Below are 21,542 nucleotides of genomic sequence, written 5' to 3'. Positions count from 1 at the left end.
CAAACCTAATTACCTCTCCCCAAAAGTAAAAGAAAATCTCTGTCAAAACAGTTAAAAACCAGATGTAAAAAAAATTTTTTTTTAAGTTATTCATGATAAGAAAAAGTCTGCAAAAATAGTTTAGAAAAAGTATTGGATTACCACAGCCTTTAACAATCAAAAATATTGAAACCTTAGGAAAGGGGAGAATCTGATTTCCAGAATTAAAACTTTACAATAGTATCCGATTTCCAGAATTAATCTGATTTCCAGAATTAAAACTTTATAATAGCGCCCAATTAGTAGCACAAAACAAAGCACACAAAGAAACAGGAAATATGATTCATTCGAAGGAACAAAGTTAACTGACAGAAACTATCCTTGGACTTACTAGACAAAGGCTTTAAAATAACTGTCTTAAATATGGTCAAAAAGATGAGTAAAAATATGGACAAATAACTAAAGGAAATCAGGAAAATCATATGAACAAAATAAGAATATCAACAATCAAATTATAAAATAGAACCAAACAAATCCTGGAGCTACAGTGTATAATAACTGATATGCAAAAATTTATGAGTGGGGTTCAACAGCAGATATGAGTAGAGAAAAGAAAAACATCGGCAAACTTGAATATATTAATATATCATTTTATATTGAATAATTAAAATTAATATAAGAAGCATATAGAAACCCAAACAAAAGTGCAAAAAGTGTTTGTCAGACACCAACAAGCAGATCAATGTAGGTATTATGAGAGTCACAGAGAAGAGAGGGGAGCAGAGAGGTTATTTGAATGAATAGAGGCCCCAAACTTCAAAACTTTGATGAAAGATCAATCTACGAAACCAAGAAGCTCAATGAACTCCAGCAAGGACATGCAAAGAGACCTACACTGAGACACAATGTGATCAAATTTTCAAAAGTGAAGGACAGAGACTCTTGAAAGCAGAATAGTAAGTCATTGTATACAACAGATCCTCAATAAGCTTGTCAGTCAATTTCTCACCTGAAACCTTAGAGGTCAGAAAGTAGTAGGATGGTATTATTTAAATTTTTAAAGAAAACTATCCACTGAAAATCCAGTATCTGGCATGACTAAAAACTGTTGTTGAAAAATGAGGGAGAAATTAAGAGCTTCCCAGAAAAGAGGTTACATTCATTTTCACTACAGCTGCCCTACAATAAATGCTAAAGGGAGACCTTCAGGTTGAAGATAAAAAGATCTCCAGTAAAGGAAAATAAATGGAAAAATACTGTTTTTGTAATTTTAGTTTTAAACTCCAGTTTTTATTTTATACAGAATTTATAACACAAATGGACAAAAATAGTTACAAATCTGTTATTGGCCACACAACTGTATAAAGATGCAACATTCTGACATTAATAACAAAGGGACAACACAGCTGTATAGGAGTAAAATTTTGTTATGTGACTGTAGGTAAGTTGGTATTAATTCAAATTAGATTGTTATAACATTAGAATGTTATATGTAATACCCATGGTAACCATAAAGATATAGCCAAAGAATATACACAAAAGGAAATGGGAAGAGAATCAAAATGTGTCGCTACAGGAAAAAAAATCACACACACAAATGAAGGAAGTAATGGCAAAATGAGGGTAAAATGCTGTAAGACATACAGAAAACAAATAGCAAAACAGCAGTTTTTCCTTATCAGTAATTATATTAAGTGTAAATTTATTCAACTCTTCAGTCAAAAGGCAGAGAATGCCAAAATGGATTAAAAGGAAGAAAAATTGAACTATATGCTATATACAAGATAGTCACTTTAGATCTAAAGACACAAAGAAGTTGAAGGTAAAAGGATAGAAATAAATTGAATTCCATGCAAATAGTAACCAAAGGAGAGCTGGATTGGCTATACTAATATTAGACAGATGTGACATTAAGTAAAAATATTTTATAAGAGAAAAGGAAATTACATATTGATAAAAGGGCAAATTGACCAAGAAATGTAGGAATAATAACCCTATGCACCAGACATCAGAGCCCCAAATATATGAATCAATCTTTGATAGGATTGAAGGGAGAAATAGTTCTACAATAATAGTTGGATAGTTCAATATTCCACTTCAATAATGCACAGAAACAACAGGAACAAGATCAATAACGAAATGGAAGACTTGAAAACAGAACAATCCATTTAGATCTAACAGAGAATGCTGCATCTAGCAACAGCAGAATACAATTTTTTTCTGAAGTTTATATGGAACATTCTGAAGAACAGATAATGTTAGGCCACAAAACAAGTCTCAGTAAATTTTCAATAAACAAACTCAGATAACTCAGATACAAAAATTGAAATAATACAATGATTTCCAATCACAATTGAATGAAACTAGACATCAGTAACAGTAGGAAAAGTGGAAAGTTTGCAAATACATAGAAATTAAACAACACACTCTTAAACAAGGAGTCGAAGAAGAAATCATAAGGGAATTTTTAATACCTTGAAATAAATAAAAATGAAAAGTTAACATACCAAAACATACGTGATGCAGCAGAAGCAGTGCTAGAAAATAAATTTAAAGTTATAAACACAACTCAAAGAACAACCTAAGTTTGCACCATAAGGAACAGAAAAAGAGGAGCAAATTTAGCCCTAATCTAGCAAAGGAAAGATTACGGCAGAGATAAATTTAAAAACAGAAAATACAGAAAATCAATGAAACCAAAAGTAAGATATTTGAAAAAAATCAGTAAAATGGACAACCTTCAACTAGACTGACTAAGAAAAACAGAAGATTCAAAATGTGTGTTGAACTAAAGATTCAAATGTGTGTTACTAAAATAAAAAATGAAAGTAGGAACATTACTACATATTTTACAGGTATAAAAAGGATAATAAGAGAATAGTGTGAATAACTGTACATCAACAAATGTAAAATCTCTACAAAATAAATTCCTTAGAAAGACATAACTAGAACCCTGAAGAAATAAAAAATCTAAATACACCTATAACTAGCAAGGAAATTGAAGCTGTGATCAAAAATCTCCTAACAAATAAAAGCCACAGACTAGATGGCTTCATTCAGCAATTTTACCAGACACTTAAAGAAGAATTAATGCCCATCCTTCTCAAACTTCAAAAATTTGAAGAGGGTACACTTTCCAACTAAAAGTTCAGCATTACTCTGATACCAAAGCCAGACAAAGACACTACAAGAAAGGAAAACTACAGACCAATAGTTCTTAGGAATACTGATACAAAATTCCTCAACAAAATACTGAGAAACTGAAATAACATATCAAAAAGATTATATACTATAACTAAGTGGAATGTATTCCTGAATGATTCAGTGTATTCAAGGATAGTTCAACACACATCAATCAATGTAATACACAGCATTTAACAAAATTCAACACCCTTTCATAATCAAAACATTCAACAAATTAAAAATAGAATGTATATGATGGAATACTACTCAGCCATAAAAACTGACAACATAATGCCATTTGCAGCAACATGGACGTCCCTGGAGAATGTCATTCTAAGTGAAGTAAGCCAGAAAGAGAAAGAAAAATACCATGAGATCGCTCATATGTGGAATCTAAAAAAAAAAAAAAAAAAAAAAAAGCATAAATACAAAACAAATAGACTCACAGACATAGAATACAAACTTGTGGTTGCCAAGGGGGCAGGGGGTGGGAAGAGATAGACTGGGATTTCAAAATTGTAGAATAGATAAACAAGATTATACTGTATAGCACAGGGAAATATATACAAGATCTTATGGTAGCTCACAGAGAAAAAAATGTGACAATGAATATATATATGTTCATGTATAACTGAAAAATTGTGCTCTACACTGGAATTTGACACAACATTGTAAAATGATTATAAATAAAAAATGTTAAAAAAAAAGAATAGAATGAAACTTCTTCAACACAATAAAGCTATATATAAAAAACCCATAGATAACATCATATTCAATGTTGAAAAACTGAGAACTTCTTTTAAAATCACCAACAAGAGAAGGATGCTAGCTCTTAATTCTCACAACAGAAAAGAAATGATAATTATGTGACATGATGGAGGTGCTAGTTAATGCTAGAAAAGCAAACATACTGCAACATATGAATGTATCAAATCAACATGTTGCATATCTTAAACTTACATGTTATATATCAAATATACTTCAATTTTAAAAATAAATTAAATTCACAATTTAAAAATTCCAAAAAGAAAATTCCAGCTCAGATGGCTTTACTATTGAAATCTACAAAGTATTTAAAGGATACATAATGTCAATTCTGCACAATCTCTACCAAAATAACAGAAAGGAGAACGTTACAACTCACTTTATGAGGCTAGAATTGCTCTGATACCAAAGCCAGACAAAGACAGTATCAAAAAAAAAGAAAAAAAACACAGATCAATATTCCTTGTTAACATAGATATAAATCTGCTCAACAAAAAGTTAGTAAATCAAAGCTAGCAATATAGTATATATTGCAAGCAAGTTAGGTTTATCCTAGAAATGCAAAGCTGATTCAATATTCAGAAATCAATTGAATATACTAAAGATAGTCTTTTCAACAAATGGTGTTGACATTGGACATCCCTATGCAAAAAAAACAAACCTTGCTATAAGTCTTGAATAAAAATTAACTCAAAAATGGATAATAGGTCTCAATATGAAAATATAAAACTATAAAACTTTTAAAGAAAACATAGAGCTCCCTGCCCTCAGGTTAGGCAAAGAGTTCTTAGAGAATCATTTCCAAAACTCTTTGAACAATGAAAATGGGTAAAATTCACTGTGTTTAAATTGAACCTCAATAAAGTTGATTTTTTACAAAGTACACAGGCAATGTGGCTAAGAAGAAAACTGTAAAAGAGCAGTTGGTCTCTCAACCATCCCAACAAGGTGACTGTCACAATATCACTCTGGCAGGATATAGGATATGGTAGTTCCTCAAAAAATTAAATATTTAATTAACATATGATCCTGTAATTCCACCCAATATACACACAAAAGAACTGAAAACATGATTTCAAAGAGATATTTGTATACCCTTGTTCACAGCAGCATTACTGACAATAATCAAAAGATGGAAACAACCCACATGCTCAACAGATAAATGCATAAACAAAATGTATAAATATACAATGAAATATTATTCAACCTTCAAAAGGAATGAAATTCTGATACAGGTTACAACATGGATGAACCATGAAGACATCACATGCTAAGTTAAAAAAGCCAGACACCAAAGAACAAATATTTTGCGGTTCTATTTATATGAGAAGTACCTAGAAAGTCAAATTCATAGAAACAGAAAGTAGTATAGTGGTTACTAGTGGCTGAAGGCACACGGGATAGCTATTTATTGTATAGTGAGTATAGCGTTTCAGTTTAGGATGATGAAAAATTCTGGATATGGACAGTGGTGATGGTTGGACAACAATGTGAATGTACTAATGCCACCAAACTGTGTAGTTCAAAACGGTTAAAATGGTAAATTTTATCTTATGTGTAATTTACCACATACACAAAAAAGACAGGCCTATAATGGAAACAAATCTGTTGGCATGAGTCAGTAAATGGTGCTGACGCCATCATAGTGGGATATAGTTGCTAAAAAAAAAATAAAACAAAAACTTACAGATTAAGAGAAGATGGTCAATAACAGAATCCTAATTTTAAAAAGGCCAGAGGAAAAATAATTCACTAATGTTTTTGGTGCTGTTGTTGTTATTTGTTTTAGTGATCAGGAGATTAGAATTGAAAAAATGAAGGAGGAGGGTATAGCTCAAGTGGTAGAGCACATGCTTAGCATGTATGAGGTCCTGGGTTCAATCCCCAGTACCTCTTCTAAAAAAAAAATAAATAAACCTAATTACCTGCCTCCGACCACTAAAATAAAATAATTAAATAATACAATAATTAATAAATAAGATTCTTTTAATTTAAAAAATGAAAGAATTTTCAGCCAAGGAAATTCTCAAGAATGCAGTTGTGATACCCTTCTGAAAAGAAATGTGATGAACACAAAAAATAACCTCTCCTTTCGCATGTAAAGATGACAATGCACAACTATTTATGTAGAAAGAATATGTCCCAAATAAATATAAGGAAATAATTACTCCCTTCTTTGTCCCTACCCACGCTATTGCCCCAATGTCTGCCACAGGAATCATTTCCGTCAGTTTCTCAGACAAATTTCAACTTTGTGCAAATACAAATATCTGCCCCCTTTCTTTTACAAAAAACAACATATTATGACAAAGGTTCTACATCTTATTCTTTTTACTTAATATACCTTCAACGCTTTTCATATCAGACCATAGACAGTGATCTCATTTTTTTTTCTCCAATTGCATAGTGTTGCACTATGTTCAGTGGTTTACTTACAGCTATTTCCAGTATTTTTGCATTGTGAAGACTGCTACATGAATAACTTTAGATACGCATCATCATACCTACACCTGTAGGATAAAATTCCAGAAGTGGGACTGCTCAATGAAAGGGTAAATGCAACTTGAATTTTGAAAGACACTGCCAAATTGCCTTCCAAAAAGTTTGTACCAATGTGAAGTCCCTCTAACAATGTAAGTTTTTGTATTTTGGGAATATTTCCCCTTCAAGTCCATAAGAAACAGTATTTCTATAGTTTTAGTGGCATTTATCTTTATATGAATGAGGTTGAGCATATTTTCATGCACTTTACCACTGAATTATAACCACTGCCCTAAAATATTTGGTTCCATTTTTCGATTCTTTATTCTGTCCCATTGTCTGTCCAGTAAGATGACAATCCCACATTATTTCAATTTCTGAAGTTTTAGCGTATGTTTTGTAATCTGGTAAGACTAGCGTCAACTGCTCAACACTGCTTTTTTTCCAGATATACTGTCTTCTTTGTTTTTCCATTTGAACTTTAGAATAACCTCTATTTAGAAAAATGTTATTTTCAGTGGGATCATGTTAAATTAATAAATTAACTTAAAATGACATGTTTATGATGTTAAAGATTTCTATTAAAGAATATGGTATAACTTTTCATTTGTTAATTCTTTTTGTGTGTCCTTCGTAGTGTTTTAAATTTTTTTCTTAGATAGGTTCTATTTATTTCTTGCTAAGGTGATTCTGAACGTTTCATACTATTCCAAGATTGGTTGTACATAGTAAGTTTATTTACATGAATTTTATATCCATCTACCTTACTTTCTCCTTTTATTTATATTATATTAAAAGTAGCTGTAGTAAAATTCTTGGAGAAAGCATCTTTGCCATTAGAAGCAAATTATTTTTACATCTAACAAAATCTACCTGGCCTGGTGGGTAACCAGAGGAAATGAGTAAACCAGTAAATCTGTCGATCTGACTAGGATCCTTGAAGAACTTAAAACTTACATTCCTTGATCTCTCTAAACCATGGTTTTTAATCAGAAAATGGGAATAACACTCCCTAATTCACTTCTCTGCTATTTCCAATGGCCGATACTACCCATCAAACTTTAAAGCTATTTCTTAGTCCAGGACTTCACAAATCAACTCCCTTAGATATGCACTCCTCCGGCAAGATATTAAAAGAACACATAAAGTTGACTGGCTATATGTTCAGTGTCTGGGCTCTAAGGAAAAGGAAGCACCTCATAAAAAAAAAAAAGTTTCTTTCAAATCAACTTTTTTTTTTAAGAAAGCTGTTTTTATTTCTATTCCATAATCGATGCTTCTGGTTTTACATAAAAGTCAAGCTTTAAATCATTCATTAGCTCAATTATGTAATCTTTCTCCCATCAAATCTTAAAACAAAACCCCAAACTGCAAGATCTATTCTTCCTGTTAACTGTTTTACATTGAGACTCAGAAATTACTTTCCAAGATACAATGCGGTGACACTTATTTGAATGTTCAATTACACACACACCCCCAGCACACAAAATTCTGAATACCGTTTCTCCTCTCCACGACCCCCAACACCCTAAGTCACACACACCCCGGCTCTCACTCCTTCCTGCACCGCCTGCCTCACCGCCCCCTCATTCTCAGGCTCTGACTACCACACACCACAGAATAACAACTGCCCTCTTGGCAGCGTAGGAAACGCCTCCCTTTGGGCCACCCCCTCCCCATTTCACGTTTAGCGATTCCTCCTCTTCAACCTCTCTAAATTCATTGCAAGTTCCAGATCTCCTCCCCTTCGGTCTCCCTGACTAGCTTCAGATCTCAGACTCTCAGGTCCGACAAGTTCTCTGCACTGAGGAAGCCCCAAGCCAAACTCACGCCGAACAAAGGCCAAAACCGCGACCCCGGAAGCCTGCGCGCTCCTTGGGCGCGCTGACACTCCCAGAAGTCTCCGGGGTGTGGCCTGGCGCAGGCTGTGAAGAATCCAGGCGAATTTCAAACGGTCCATCCACCGCTTTTCCTGCTCCCTAACTACTTTTCCCAGAAGGCTCGGCGGTGCCAATTATCTCCCTTAGCGGACCAGCCCTTTTCTTTCAGAGCCTGTTCAACTTCAGGGGCTATTAGGGGGCGCCCGGGAAATCCATTTTCAAACGCTTCGGAGTGGCCGTCTTTGGGAGCCACGGCCCAAGGCTGCGCCTGGCTCCGTAAGGCCTCCGGTGAGCGGATCGATGAAAGGAAACAATCCTTTCCCCAGGGCCGCAGGTGAACCCTGACAGGAATCAGGACGACCGGCAGCCATTTTTGCCTGCCACAAGGACGTCTCTGACTACACTTCCCAGAGGACTCCTCGGCAATAGCGCGTTTCTCGCGTAAATTTGGCCTCCAAGTCACGCGCTGGCGGGACCCTCAGGTTTGCGCCGGTAACTGTTACAGTGCCGTGGAAGGTTCTGCGGGTTTGGAAGCTCGGAATACCTGAGGTGGGGAACCCGAGGAGAGGGCAGGGCCGGAGCTTCGGCTTTGTACTGCTGAGGAGGTGAGACTGAAATTGTGTGGTTGTATCTGTGTGGTGGTACGTGATGCATGACCGTGTGGTTGTGTGTGGCTGTTACTGTAGTGAGCGTGTGGTTCCAGCGATAACCGTGTGCAGCACAGTCAGAGCCTGTGACTGTGCAGGTGAAAGGATGCGACCCAGGGATGACCGTGTAGTCACGTGCGGCATTGTATATTCGGGTGAGGAGCTTGTGACTCGGTGAATGTGATAGCGTTTGTCCCATAGAGGGGTGTGACCTGTGTTGCAGAGTACAGGTGGGGATACCTGTGGATACTGTGTGGTTTTGTCTGTGGTTAGTGTGATTGTGACTGCGATCATGTGCAGGTGTGCAGTGCCTATGACTGTGCCGATTCTGATTGATTGTCCTCTTGGTAAATGTGTGATTGTGCTTATGTGACCCCTTGAGGCCCTGGATATGCAACCCTACTGTTTTATTTGTGGGTTACTTCTAGTTGTATGTCTCCATGGTAGTTTATGTTTGTGTGTGACTATGTATGACTGGATAAATCTCTGAGGTTTTTTTACTTATGTGTACCTCTTTAAGCATTATATTGTAGATTTACACCGTTTTTAAACTTTATATGAATGCTGCCATGCTGTCTTTTATCTTTTATTTTGCTTATTTGTATAACTATGTTTTTGAGAGTTATCTGTATTGGATATAATAGTGTTATTATATCTAATGATAGTATATTGTCTGTATTAGATGTAATTTTTCTTTGCTGCATTGTATTCCATCCTTTGAAGTATACCACTATTACTCATCTCTTCTCGTAAAGATGGACATTTGAGTTATTTCTATTTTTTGACTTCATGGACTCTGCTGCCATGAGATTCTTTTACAAAGAGTACACATGCATGAGTTTACCTACCAGTAGAATTGCTGGGTCATGTATCTTCTACTTTACAAAGTAGTGCCAAAATATTTACCAAAGTGAGTGCCAGATTTATACTTGCACAGCAGCATTTGAAACATTTCATTGCTCCACGTCCCTACCAAAACATCGTTTTGATAGTTTTTTAAAAACATTTTTATGACGTATGACATATATAAAGTGCACAAATCTTAAGGATACAGCCGTAAAACAGTTTCCTAGTTCAATATGAAGAACTTAGCCAGCACCCCGGAAGATTCCCTTATGCCCTTTCCCAGTTATTCCTCTCCCAGAATCAGTATTCAGAATTCTATAGTCATTCATTAATTTTACCTATTCTTGAATTTCACATGTAAGTGTTATTATATAGCATGTGCTCTTTTATGCCTGACTTCTTTTGTTCCACATTACGTCTCTGAGATTCATCTATGTTTTTGAGTGTAATTTTACTTGGTTCTCACTACATTTGGGGATATATTGCAATTTATTAATTGATTACACTGTTGAGGGGCATTTGGTAGTTTCCAGTTTGAGGCTGTTACAGATTGTGTTGCCGCAGTAAACATTCTGCTGTGGTTGTGATGAACACATAGATACTCTTCTCTTCGGTAAATATTTAGGAGTGGAATTGCCAGATCGTTGGGCAGGCATATGTTTAATAGACACTACCAGTATCTTTTGTTGTACCAATTTGCACTCCATCCAGTGATGTATGAGAGTTTCAGTTGCTCCACATTGTTTTCTATTGTAAATATTCTGGTGGAAATGTATTGGAATTTCATCACAGTTTTAATTTGCATTTCCCTGATGTTTAATGATGTTCAACACCTTTGATATCTTTATTGGCCTTTTGAATATCCAATTTTTTAAAATGTCTGTTCTGTTCTTTTTGCCCTCTTGTCTTTTAAACATTGTTTTTCATTTTAAAAAAAACTTTTATCATATTGTATACTTAGTGTAAATAATTACCATACACTCTTCATTTAGGTGTCTACAATACAATTATGAAAACCAGGAAATTTATGCTGATACAAGCCGTTTGCTGATTTACAGACCTTTATTTAAATTTTGCTAATTGTCTTACCAGTGCCCTGTTTTGTTCCGGAATCCAGTGTACATTTCCACATTGATTTAGTTGTCTTGTTGATATTACTCTCCTCCCATCTGACATAGTTCTTTTGTCCTTTTTATGCTTTACCATCTTGACACTTTTGAAGAGCACTGGCCAGTTATTTTGTAGAATGTCTTTCAATTTGGATTTGTCTGCTGTTCCCTCATGGTTAAATTTAGACTATGTATTTTTGGCAAAAAGATCACAAATGATGTGTTCTTCTCAATGTGTCATATCAGGTTTTATATGACATCAGTGTATCTCATTATCAGTAATGTTAACTTTGACCATTTGGTTAAGGTGATGTCTGCCTAGGCTCTCCTTTGTAAAATGACTATTTTTCCTTTTTAAATTAATAAGTATCTTCTAGGGAGATGCTTTGAGACTGCAAAAATACTGTTTCTCATTATACTTTCGCCTATTAATTTAAAAAAAAATTTTGTTGTTCTTTATTCTTCAATTATTTTACTTTTATGGAGGTTCTAGGAATTGAACCCAGGACCTCATGCATGCTAAACATGTGCTCTACCACTGAGCTATACCCTGACCCCCTCGCCTATTAATTTTAACATCCATTGATAATTCTTGTTTGTAACAGTTATTACTGTGATGTTTGCCTAGTGCTGATTTTCCTTTTCCATCATTCCTTCTATATTTTTTAATTTAAATTCTAGTATAAAGAAGAGCTGTTCCTTATTCCTCATATGTTTATTCAATTATTTATTTATGAACTCGTAGATACTTATATTATTCTGTGAGTTTTAATCTGTTATAGTTGTATGTTTTGTTGCTCATATTGCCCCCAATTTGGCCATTAAGAACTCCTTCATGTTGACCTCTGTGTCCTTTTAACATGCCATCGTTTTTTGAGCGCTGCCTTACTTTCTGGCACCAAGATGTTCCATGCTTGTATTTCCCCTCCTCTAGCCCTGGAATCAGTGGTTCCAAGGAGCCTTGGTTTCTTTTACTGAAGAATAGATTTATAAACCAAGCTCTGGGCACTTGGTGTGCTCATTGCTGCCACGTGTGATTGCTGTAGTTCCTGTCAATGGACTAGCGCTGGAAAGTAAGCAAATGTATATACACACATCTGTATCTATCTATTTGTGTGTATTTAAAAACCACCAGTTCATACTCATACTTTCAATTCCAGTTCAATACCACTGTCCAGATCTGTGAAGTATCTGAGATTCTATCCTACCTGTAAGTTAAAAGTTAGCTTGCTGCAGCTTCACAGATGCTGGCAGAAGACATGAGAAGTCAGACGTGAGAGACAGTTTATTGCCCATGCAGTAGCATTAACCAAAGTATCAATATTTTCCTTGCACTGGTTCACTTGCACCTATAGGATGATGCAAAATACACAGACATTTATGTGCTCCCTTGAGTTTAGGGAACCTGAATCTTTTTTTTTTTTTTAAGTGTTTCTAGAGATTCCCTTCAACTTTATTTATTTTATTTTATTTTATCTATTGAGTTATAGTCATTTTACAATGTTGTGTCAATTTCCAGTGTAGAGCACAATTTTTCAGATATACATGAGCATACATATTTTCATTGTCTCATTCTTTTTTGCTGTGAGCTACAAGATCTTGTGTATATTTCCCTGTGCTATACAATATAATCTTGTTTATCTACTCTACATATGCCTGTCAGTATCTACAAATTTCGAACTCCCAGTCTGTCCCTTCCCACCTCCACCCCCTTGGCAGCCACAAGTTTGTATTCTATGTCTATGAATCTGTTTCTGTTTTGTATTTAAGTTCTTTTTTTTTTTTTTTTAAGATTCCACATATAAGCAATCTCATGGTATTTTTCTTTCTCTTTCTGGCTTACTTCACTTAGAATGACATTCTCCAGGGACATCCATGTTGCTGCAAATGGCGTTATGTTGTCATTTTTATGGCTGAATAGTATTCCATTGTATAAATATACCACATCTTCTTTATCCAGTCATCTGTCGATGGGGAAACCTAAATCTTTTATAACGGATCATAAGCATGCCTGCCTTTTGCTCTAGGGAGAGACTAATTCTGTCTTCCAGGGATGTTCTATATAAACATCTTGGAGGAATAATCCAGAATTATAGCACTTAGTGTCTCTGATCTCACAAGAAGCTCAGAAACATTCAAGACTCATGGAGAATTGTCTCCCTTCAGGTCTGGCCACTTCCTTATTTGCAACTCTTTTCTCCAACAGTGAGAAACTTGCTTCTTAGTATCAATGATTTTTTTTTTTTGCACATATCCTATAATGCATGTAAAGTAGTTGCAGAATTGCTAACCCATACTCATGTAAAAAACAAATGTACTAGCTATAGTAAAGTATTTGTGTGCAACGTTTTTCTTTAACCTAACCTTAATACAGTTGAAAACTGTTTCCAAAGTTACTTCACCAGCCTCTTCAGTGTAGTTTTGTTACTAATTTTTCCTACACTTCACTTGGTGTGTTACACTTTGGGTTCCCCCATATTCTGGTTGAATGTAACATGCCATAATATTTTGAATATGAAAACATTAACATGTTTCCTGTCCACTCCCTGCACCTAATCAACCTCATTACTTTCTGCTTTATCCTTCTGGTATTTCCTTTGCACAAAGGAGCAAATACAGGTATTCTTTTGAATGACCTCTTTTTTGCATTAAAGATAGCACACTCTAGAAACTCTTTTGAACATTTCTTTTTTCACTTAATGTTATATCCTGGACATTCTTCTACTAGAATTCAAAAAGATACTAATAATTATTTTTTCATGGTTACATAATATTCCAGTATATGGATTTATCATGGTTTATTCAACCACTCGCCTACTATGGGTGTTTAGGTCATTTATAGTATTTTACTACTAGAAATAGTGCTGCAATAAATAACTTTGTATACATGTATTTTTATGTTGCTGGAGGTGTATCTTCAGAATAGATTCCTAGAAGTATGATTGCTGGGTCCAAAGGTAAGCATGTGTGCAGTTTTGTTAGCTATTGCTAAATTCTCCTCTAGAGCTGCTGTACCAGTTTTCATTTCCACTTGCAATGTATGAGTGCCTCTTTCTGCCCACAGCCTAGCCAGCAGAACGTGTTGGCATGCATCCTTTTTAGCTTTTACCAATCTAATATATGGAACATAGTATCTCAGTGTTGTTCTCTAATTTCATTAATTATGACTGTGCTTGAACATTTTAGAATCTTTTTTTTTTTTGTGATTGCCTATTTCTATCTTTCCTCATCTTTCTAGCAGTTTTTTTTTTAACCCCTTGTATTTTATGATTAGTGACTTTTAGTATCTTGAAAAGAAATCTTTGCTTATTCCCAAGGTTCTTGAAGATACTCTCCTGGGTTTTTTGGGAAGCTTTTTAGATTTAACATTCACATTTAACTCTGTGACCCATATTTCAATTTTTGTGTATGGTGAGAGGTAAAGATAAAGGTTAACTTTTTTTTTCCATTCAAATACCCAGCTGTTCCACCGCTGTTTAATTAAAAGCCTTTGTCAGAAATCAGGTGATATTATATATGTAGTTCTCTTTCTGAACTGTGTTCTTTTTTATTTACTTGTCTTTTTGTCAGGATCACTTTTGAAATCTATAGTATTAATCCTCCGAATCTTTTTCTTCTTTTTCAAGACTGTCGTGGCTATTGTAAGTCCTTTCAATTTCCTGTTGCTGTTAGAATCAACTTGTTAATTCTCATCAAAAAAGAAAAATCCTTGCTGGGATTTCGTTTGTATATTTATATGTTATTTTGAGGAGAATTGACATCAATATTGAATCTTCCAATTATTAAACATGGTGTATATCTAAATTTGTTAAGGTCTTTAATTTCTCTCAGCAATTTATTATAATTTTCAGTGCACATCTTTTGTTAGATTTATACCTGGGTATTTGACATTTGTTATTGAACCTATAAATAGTATATAAACTTTTTAAACTTTCCAGTCGCTACTAGAAGTACAATTGCTTTTTGTATTTGTCCTTCTATTTAACATCTACAAAAGCACCTATTGCAGATGCTGTTTATCAGGTTCCGGGAGATTTTCCCTCATTTGCTAAGACATTTTTACACTAATTTTACATTAATGAGGGCTGAATTTAGATAAATGTGTTTTCTGTGTCTATGAAAGGATTAAATAGTTTTTCTTTTATTTATTATTAATATAGTAAATTATTATGTTGATTTTTCAAATGTTGAACCAGCCTTTTATTCCTGAAATAAACTCTATTTGGCCATAATGCATTACATTTTTTCCCCTAGAGGGTTAAATTTGTTAATACTTTATGTAGAATTTCTGCATGTGTGTTCATGAGAACTGTTGGTCCATAATTTTTTTTTTATGTTTTTGTTAAGTTCTGGTGTCAGGTTTGTAGAAGCCTTATAAAATGAGTTGAGAAGAATTCCCTGTGTTCTGTTTTTCAGTGCATGTAAAACTAACGTTATTCCTTAACTTTGGAAGAATTCACTGGTGAAGCTATGAGGCCTGAAATTTTCTTGATAAGGTTATAAATTATGGAATCAATTTAACTCTTCAGCTGTTCTGTTGTTTTTATTTGTTTTGTCAGTTTGGGCTTTTTTTTTCTTTAAAGGAATTTGTTTCATCTAAGCTTTCAAACTTAAGAATATAAAGTTGTCAGTATTGTCTTATTATCTTTTTAATGTCTGTGGTGTCTGTAATGATGTTCCCTTTTTCATTCCTGCTTTTGTTTACGTTATCCCTCCCTTTTTTCATCAATGCTGTTGGTAGTAAATCTTGTATTTTCTCTGGGTACTTTCAAGATTTTTTTCCTTTCTCTGTGGTTTTCAGCTCTTTGACTCTGATATGCTTGATTGTGGTTTTGCTTTTGTTGTGTGCTTGTTTTGTTTACTTTCTTATATATTATTCTTTAGGTTTGCTGAGCTTCTTGCAATTCTTGTTGAGTCTTAGTTAATTAATCTATTCAAATATTAATTCCTCTCCAATCCCTTTTTTTCCTTCTGAGACTCCACATACATGTATGGTAGATCTTTTGACTGTGTTCATGTGTCTTTTATACTCACTTCTTTTTTTCTCTGTGCTTCATGTAGAAGTTTTTTTTGTTGGCTTGTCTTTGAGTTCAGTAATCCTGTCTTCTGCTTGTCTGATCTCAAAGTTAGCAATGATTTCTTTATTTCTTAATTTACTGAAGTAGATAGTCTATTTCATTCTTTTTTATGGATTTCAATTCTGTTTATTTTCTTCATCTTACCATCCATTTGCCTATCTTTTCTTTGGTTGTCTTTAATATTTTAATTGTGGCTATTTTAAAAGTATGTGTTTGCCAACTCGTATCTGAATTGTCTGTGGTTCTGCTTCTCTTTTCTGTTTCTATCTCCTTGCATGTCTAGTAAGTTTTAATTGTATGATAGATATTGTGTCTGACAACTGTGGGGGCGAAAGCCTACTTCTAGCCTTCTCGTTATACAAGAAAAATTAAACTGCTTTTCAGGTCTCTGTTACTAACAGACAAATACAATTCCTGGCACATAGGAAATTTTCAGGATAATGCCGGAAATAAATTAAAACATTACTTTTTTTTTTAATTTAAAATGGTAGATTTATTATTTAGAAGAGTACAAAGTTCTCAAGTTTTAAATTACTTACTAGACTTTAAAAGACTCTCTTCTCTATAGTGGTATATTTTGGCAGTACTCCACACCCCAGCTGTGGTCATGTTGTAAGCATACAGAGATTGTTGGCTTTAAAAGGGAGGAGCAGATCCCTCAGATGCAAGATTTCAGCCTGGGGAGGATACCATCTAGGGTCAGAGATGAAGAGGGTTGGGAATGTGACAAATATAGTATGGATCTATGAAAGTAAGAATGTTTCCTGCCCATTCTGCTTGGAAGGTACAGCATTTGAAGATGTCCCTTTAACCAGGGAAAGGCCAAGAGGAGAGACCAGAATGGGGGACTTAAAAGTGAGGAGTACAGGAGAAGGAATTTTTTTCATGTCTTTGAGGATGACTGTTGATTCTTTAGTATCTGGCACATAGTAGGCTATGTGGTTGATAAAAGAATACTAAGTCTTTAATAAGTAGTAATACTAATTATAATAAAGGAATGTTTTCAGGTTTTAAGGAAGAGGCATTTGTGGATTACTTTGATTTTCATTTCCTGCAATATGTTTACCTGTAGGGGAATGCAGTGATTAACTAGGGGTAGAAGTAGCCATTAAATAATTGATAACCTGGTAACATGGTGTTACTTTCTGAGTGTTCAGTTTTACATGAAATTATTGATAAATTATTTAATGATCAAGGAGCTTTGTATATAGAAATGCTCACTACCCTTTATACTTTTATAATGCTCAGTTTATTACATTCCTATATCCAGTGAACAAAAAAACCCACAAATTTTCTTAAATATTTAAACATCAATCACAAATTCACTTATTCCCCTTAAACAATTTAGACTTCTATTAGTTAACTTATTCTTTTGGACATTTTAAGCATCTTAGGAAGCACACAGAATATACACAATTGTTCCAAATTTTATTATCACACTTACAGTCAAAAGCTATTCTAAAGCATCAGTGGGGTTTAGTCTATTTCTACATTATTTTAACTCTTTTCAAATTCTTTCCTATTCTTACACTAATTTTAATATCTTCCCAAAGTTTCCATAAAATTACTTTTTTACATTTCTGGTTTTCAGTTTTCTTAAGGCAAGACTCATTAACCCCAAAAGTCTTCTCAAACGAGGCAAGATTAGAGGATCTAGTTCATCAACGAGATGTTTCTTGGTCAGGACTTGTGACATGATTGTACAACCCAAGATCATTGAAAACTGGTTTGACCAATGTATATCCAAACTAAAAGGCATATGATCAACTTTTAGGAATTATTGGCAGCAGATCAGTTGAATAAATTAAAGTTTATCCATTTAATGGAATACAGTGTAGCTAAGAGAATTACATAACTCTGAATGTACTAGTTGGGATCTGGTCCAAGATCTATTAAGTAAAAATAATAGTGTGTATAACCGTATATATAATATGCTACAATTTTTATTTTTTAAAAGTATGCCTTTGTGTGTATATGTATATATACAAACTATATTCTCTAGTCCATATCAAGTTGTACAAATCCTGGTCCAGTCAAAGTCTGAGGTTTCTGGAGTAGGGGATAATGAGAGATTTGCCCATTTTTCTAATAACCCTCAAGTATTTGTGTGGAGTGAACAGAGGGGAAACGATCACTCTGGGAGTCATGAGGGGCACAGGATCTTACATGGCTTTTTTTTGCCTCCCCCAGCTCTGCCTTTTTCCATAAGAGGAGCCCAGAGGAGGACTCAATATCAAAGCCATGGCTCAGGTAAGATGCTGTTTCTTTTTGCTCAAATAGAGTCATTTTTACTCCTAGTACATTTAAATATTTGCTTTCCTCATCATGATGCTTTTTGGTGTTTAAAAAAACAACAGCTTTCAGACAGTTTAGTTACAAGCAGTGCCAAAGTTCTCTTACCCTTGCTTTAAAGAAAAAGATCTCTAATGAACCAATTCAAAAATTTCTCTCTTGGTGAAGATATTTCTAGAAAAAAGAAGTGGTTAGGTAATCATTGTTGAAAAAAAGGAAAGGATGTCTGGTTAAAGATCTTTACACTCATAAATTACAGATAACTGTTAAGAGGGCCAAGGGGTCATGTAACAAGTTTGTCTGAAAAGGTCTTAATCAGATTAAAATCCATTAGAAAATTACGTATGGATTTTATCAAGAATCCTTATTTTTTTCCCACAAATTGAGAACTACACAATGTAAAAACAGTCTGACTGAGACCAGGTCTGGAAAAAAATTTTTTATGTGGGTTAACTTGGTTCCCCCTCAGGAACCCGAACCCTGTTTCCTCCTAAACAACCCAGTGCCCTCCACAGTTCCCCCTTTCTTCTTTTAAACAATGTTTACAGACTCATTTAGTAAGTCCTTCAGCATCTTCTATCCCCGACTTCTGTCAGAAATCTCAGCGGAACAGAAATGTGATTTCCGTTTGTTAATGCATCTAATTTGCTTGGACAGTGATTTGATGGAGTGGAGATGAGTCATTAGGGGCACATTGTAGGTCAAAGCCCTGATCATCTCCATAGACCTGTCTTCCAGTCAGAAAATGGAATGATTTTGTTTGATTTCATCCTTAATACACAGAAAGATCTGGTGTATAAGCCTTATAGGTTTTGGGGGTATGACTGCTGATCAGTACAAAGCTCTGACACCCCACCATCATCCTTGATGGTAGACTTCCGTAATGCCATATGTGAAACTGGATCATGCTGCATCATTTCAAGTAGCTCAGAAACAAAGGGAGTTTACAGTTGAGCAATGGGCGGTTTTAGGTAAGATTGGGCCAATGTTGGGAAGGTCTTTAAAGGTCACCTTCAGCCTCAATGTCTGAAAGCAAAAGAGAAGTTGTCATTTATATCCATGTAATAGAAGATTATTCAGTGAAAAAAATATGCTTATGAAAATAATTTGGTATAACAAGGAGTAACACTTATTATATAATAGTGTGGCATTAGAATGGATCAGTCTTGAATGATACGCAAATTTTCCAAGATAAAATATTTTTTAAAGTCATCTTGTACATGTGCACGAGTGAAATAGTACTTCCAGTCTTGCGCCACCACTAGTTCCACTCCCAAAAGGTAGCTGCCATCAACTCTTGAATACTGATGAGTCGATTTTCCTCATTATTCCTTGACTTACTGCTGAGTGGACAGGACATTATACTCCTGTGCTGCATCCTTCCTCTCCTCTTCTTCTGTCATTCATCCTTATATCACAGTTTTTGGTTAATTCAGTAATACATACATTCTTATGATTGCAAATACCACTCACTGCTGAGCCAACTCATGGCTTTATTCTGTTACAGACTTTCATTTTTCTGGGGGTTAACTGCCCCCCCCCCCAATTTGCTTAGCTGTCCATGTACTTATGTGCAGAATCTCCAGAATCACTGCCACATGCCAGCTTATATGTTTTCCATCTGGTCAAACACATCAATTTTGTTTGAACATGGAGACTTCTGTATGTTCCCTTTTCACCCTGCTCCCCATCTGGTCTAGTTGCTCTCTAGGCCTATTTCTCTGAGACTTCCCTTTCTTTTTCCTGGGAGTTTCCTTCACTGTTCTCCTGTGTTAATTCACCTGTTTCTTGAATCCCATGTCTTCCTCTTTTCTGGTTTACTCTTCTATTTCAGTGGAGCACAACCTCCGATAGTTCCCTAAGAAATTGTGCTTGAGTCCTTTAATGTCTAGGCATGCCTTTTTTCAATTGTCACAACAGAATGATGGTTTGGTTATAGAATTCTAGATCAGAATTTCTTCTCAGCATATTGAAGAATTGGTCCTAACCATTTCTTGTTATCAGTGATTTTCTTAAGAGCCCAATCGCCTTTCTGATTCTTGATATCTTTTATCTGACCTGCTCTCCTCTGGATGCTTTTAATGTCTTTATCCCTTTTTCCGAAATTTTACCACTAGCTATTTTGGAAAAGAGGAAAGAGACTCAACATATATTCGTAACATATAAGTGTGTGCTAGGTGTTTGTATACATTATTTCATTTAATTGGGAAATCCTCTTACCTGGATTTTGTACTTCCCCAGTCTTGTTTGGGTAACGGAAGTGTCCCACTCTACACAGGCAGTTTTGCCCTGGGGGAAACAGAATGACATGCAAGCACAGTGATTCAGTCCTGCTTATCTGTTTACAGTCTTCCACTTGTATCTCAGACATTCAGCCCCACTCTGTATGCTTCTGTTTTTCACTTCTTGTACACTTTTATTTTTTTTCTCTTTCCTTCACAAAACACTTTTTTGTTAATCAAACCTAATTTTTAAAAATTTAACATGGTTGTTGTTCCAGGGGTCAGTGATGTTCAGTGATGTGTCCATAGACTTCTCTCAGGAGGAGTGGGAATGCCTGAATGATGATCAGAGAGATTTATACAGAGATGTGATGTTGGAGAATTACAGCAACCTGGTTTCAATGGGTAAGGACGTCTGTCCATAATAATTCGGATTCAGCCCTCAGAAGGTCTGCTTCCTCTGGTGTTATACTCACGTGCCTTTCAAGTAACCATTTGGCTTTCTACATCCTGTTCCCAGGGGAATGTTTTTAATATCGTAAAGTTAGAAAGAGGAAGCTGCATTGAGTTATGAAGGAAGTTTCAAGTCCTCTTATATTTTCATAAATCTGATGTATCTTTCCTTAACTCTTTTTTAATAATGGAGGGACTGGATTTGAATTCTGGGACATTCTCATCATAAACTTATCTCGTTACTTCTTTTGTAAGCAGGACATTGTATTTCTAAACCAGATGTGATCTCCTTCTTGGAGCAGGGGAAGGAGCCCTGGTTGGTTGACAGAGAACCAACAAGATACCAGTGGCCAGGTAAGTGAGGCACAGCAGGTAATGACCCAATTGGTCAGTGGAAAGACTGCCCCTTTGAGATGCAGTCTGGGAAGCTCCCCTTAAAAACTTTAGGCCTACTGTGCAGAAGTAAGCCTTTCCAGCATGACCTTTCAAATGACCTTACCTTTTCTCCTTACTTCACACTTTGCCTGCTTTTCTGCTCTTACACTTTTGTCCCAATTCTAACCAGCTGGTGCCCTCCTCCACCCTCTCTAATAGTACTCCTCTCTAT

The 21,542-nt window shown here is 35.1% G+C and overlaps 1 protein-coding gene across 1 annotated transcript in view; it reads left to right on the top strand.

Annotated features, from left to right (window-relative positions):
* Positions 1 to 8,288: 8,288 nt before the first annotated feature.
* The window catches only part of LOC105101197 (zinc finger protein 14 homolog), a 97,170-nt gene continuing 83,916 nt past the window's right edge, over positions 8,289 to 21,542 (top strand). The window contains exons 1-4 of the mRNA XM_010994295.3: positions 8,289 to 8,893; positions 18,159 to 18,218; positions 20,761 to 20,887; positions 21,194 to 21,289. Of these exons, the coding sequence (XP_010992597.3) occupies positions 18,210 to 18,218; positions 20,761 to 20,887; positions 21,194 to 21,289 (232 nt within the window). The 5' untranslated portion in view covers positions 8,289 to 8,893; positions 18,159 to 18,209. The remainder of the gene's footprint in view (positions 8,894 to 18,158; positions 18,219 to 20,760; positions 20,888 to 21,193; positions 21,290 to 21,542) is intronic.

This window comes from Camelus dromedarius, chromosome 9 (assembly GCF_036321535.1).
Source record: "Camelus dromedarius isolate mCamDro1 chromosome 9, mCamDro1.pat, whole genome shotgun sequence".
NCBI lineage: Eukaryota > Metazoa > Chordata > Mammalia > Artiodactyla > Camelidae > Camelus > Camelus dromedarius.
Note: the sequence above shows the minus strand (reverse complement) of the source record. Positions and strands in the feature narration are given on the sequence as shown.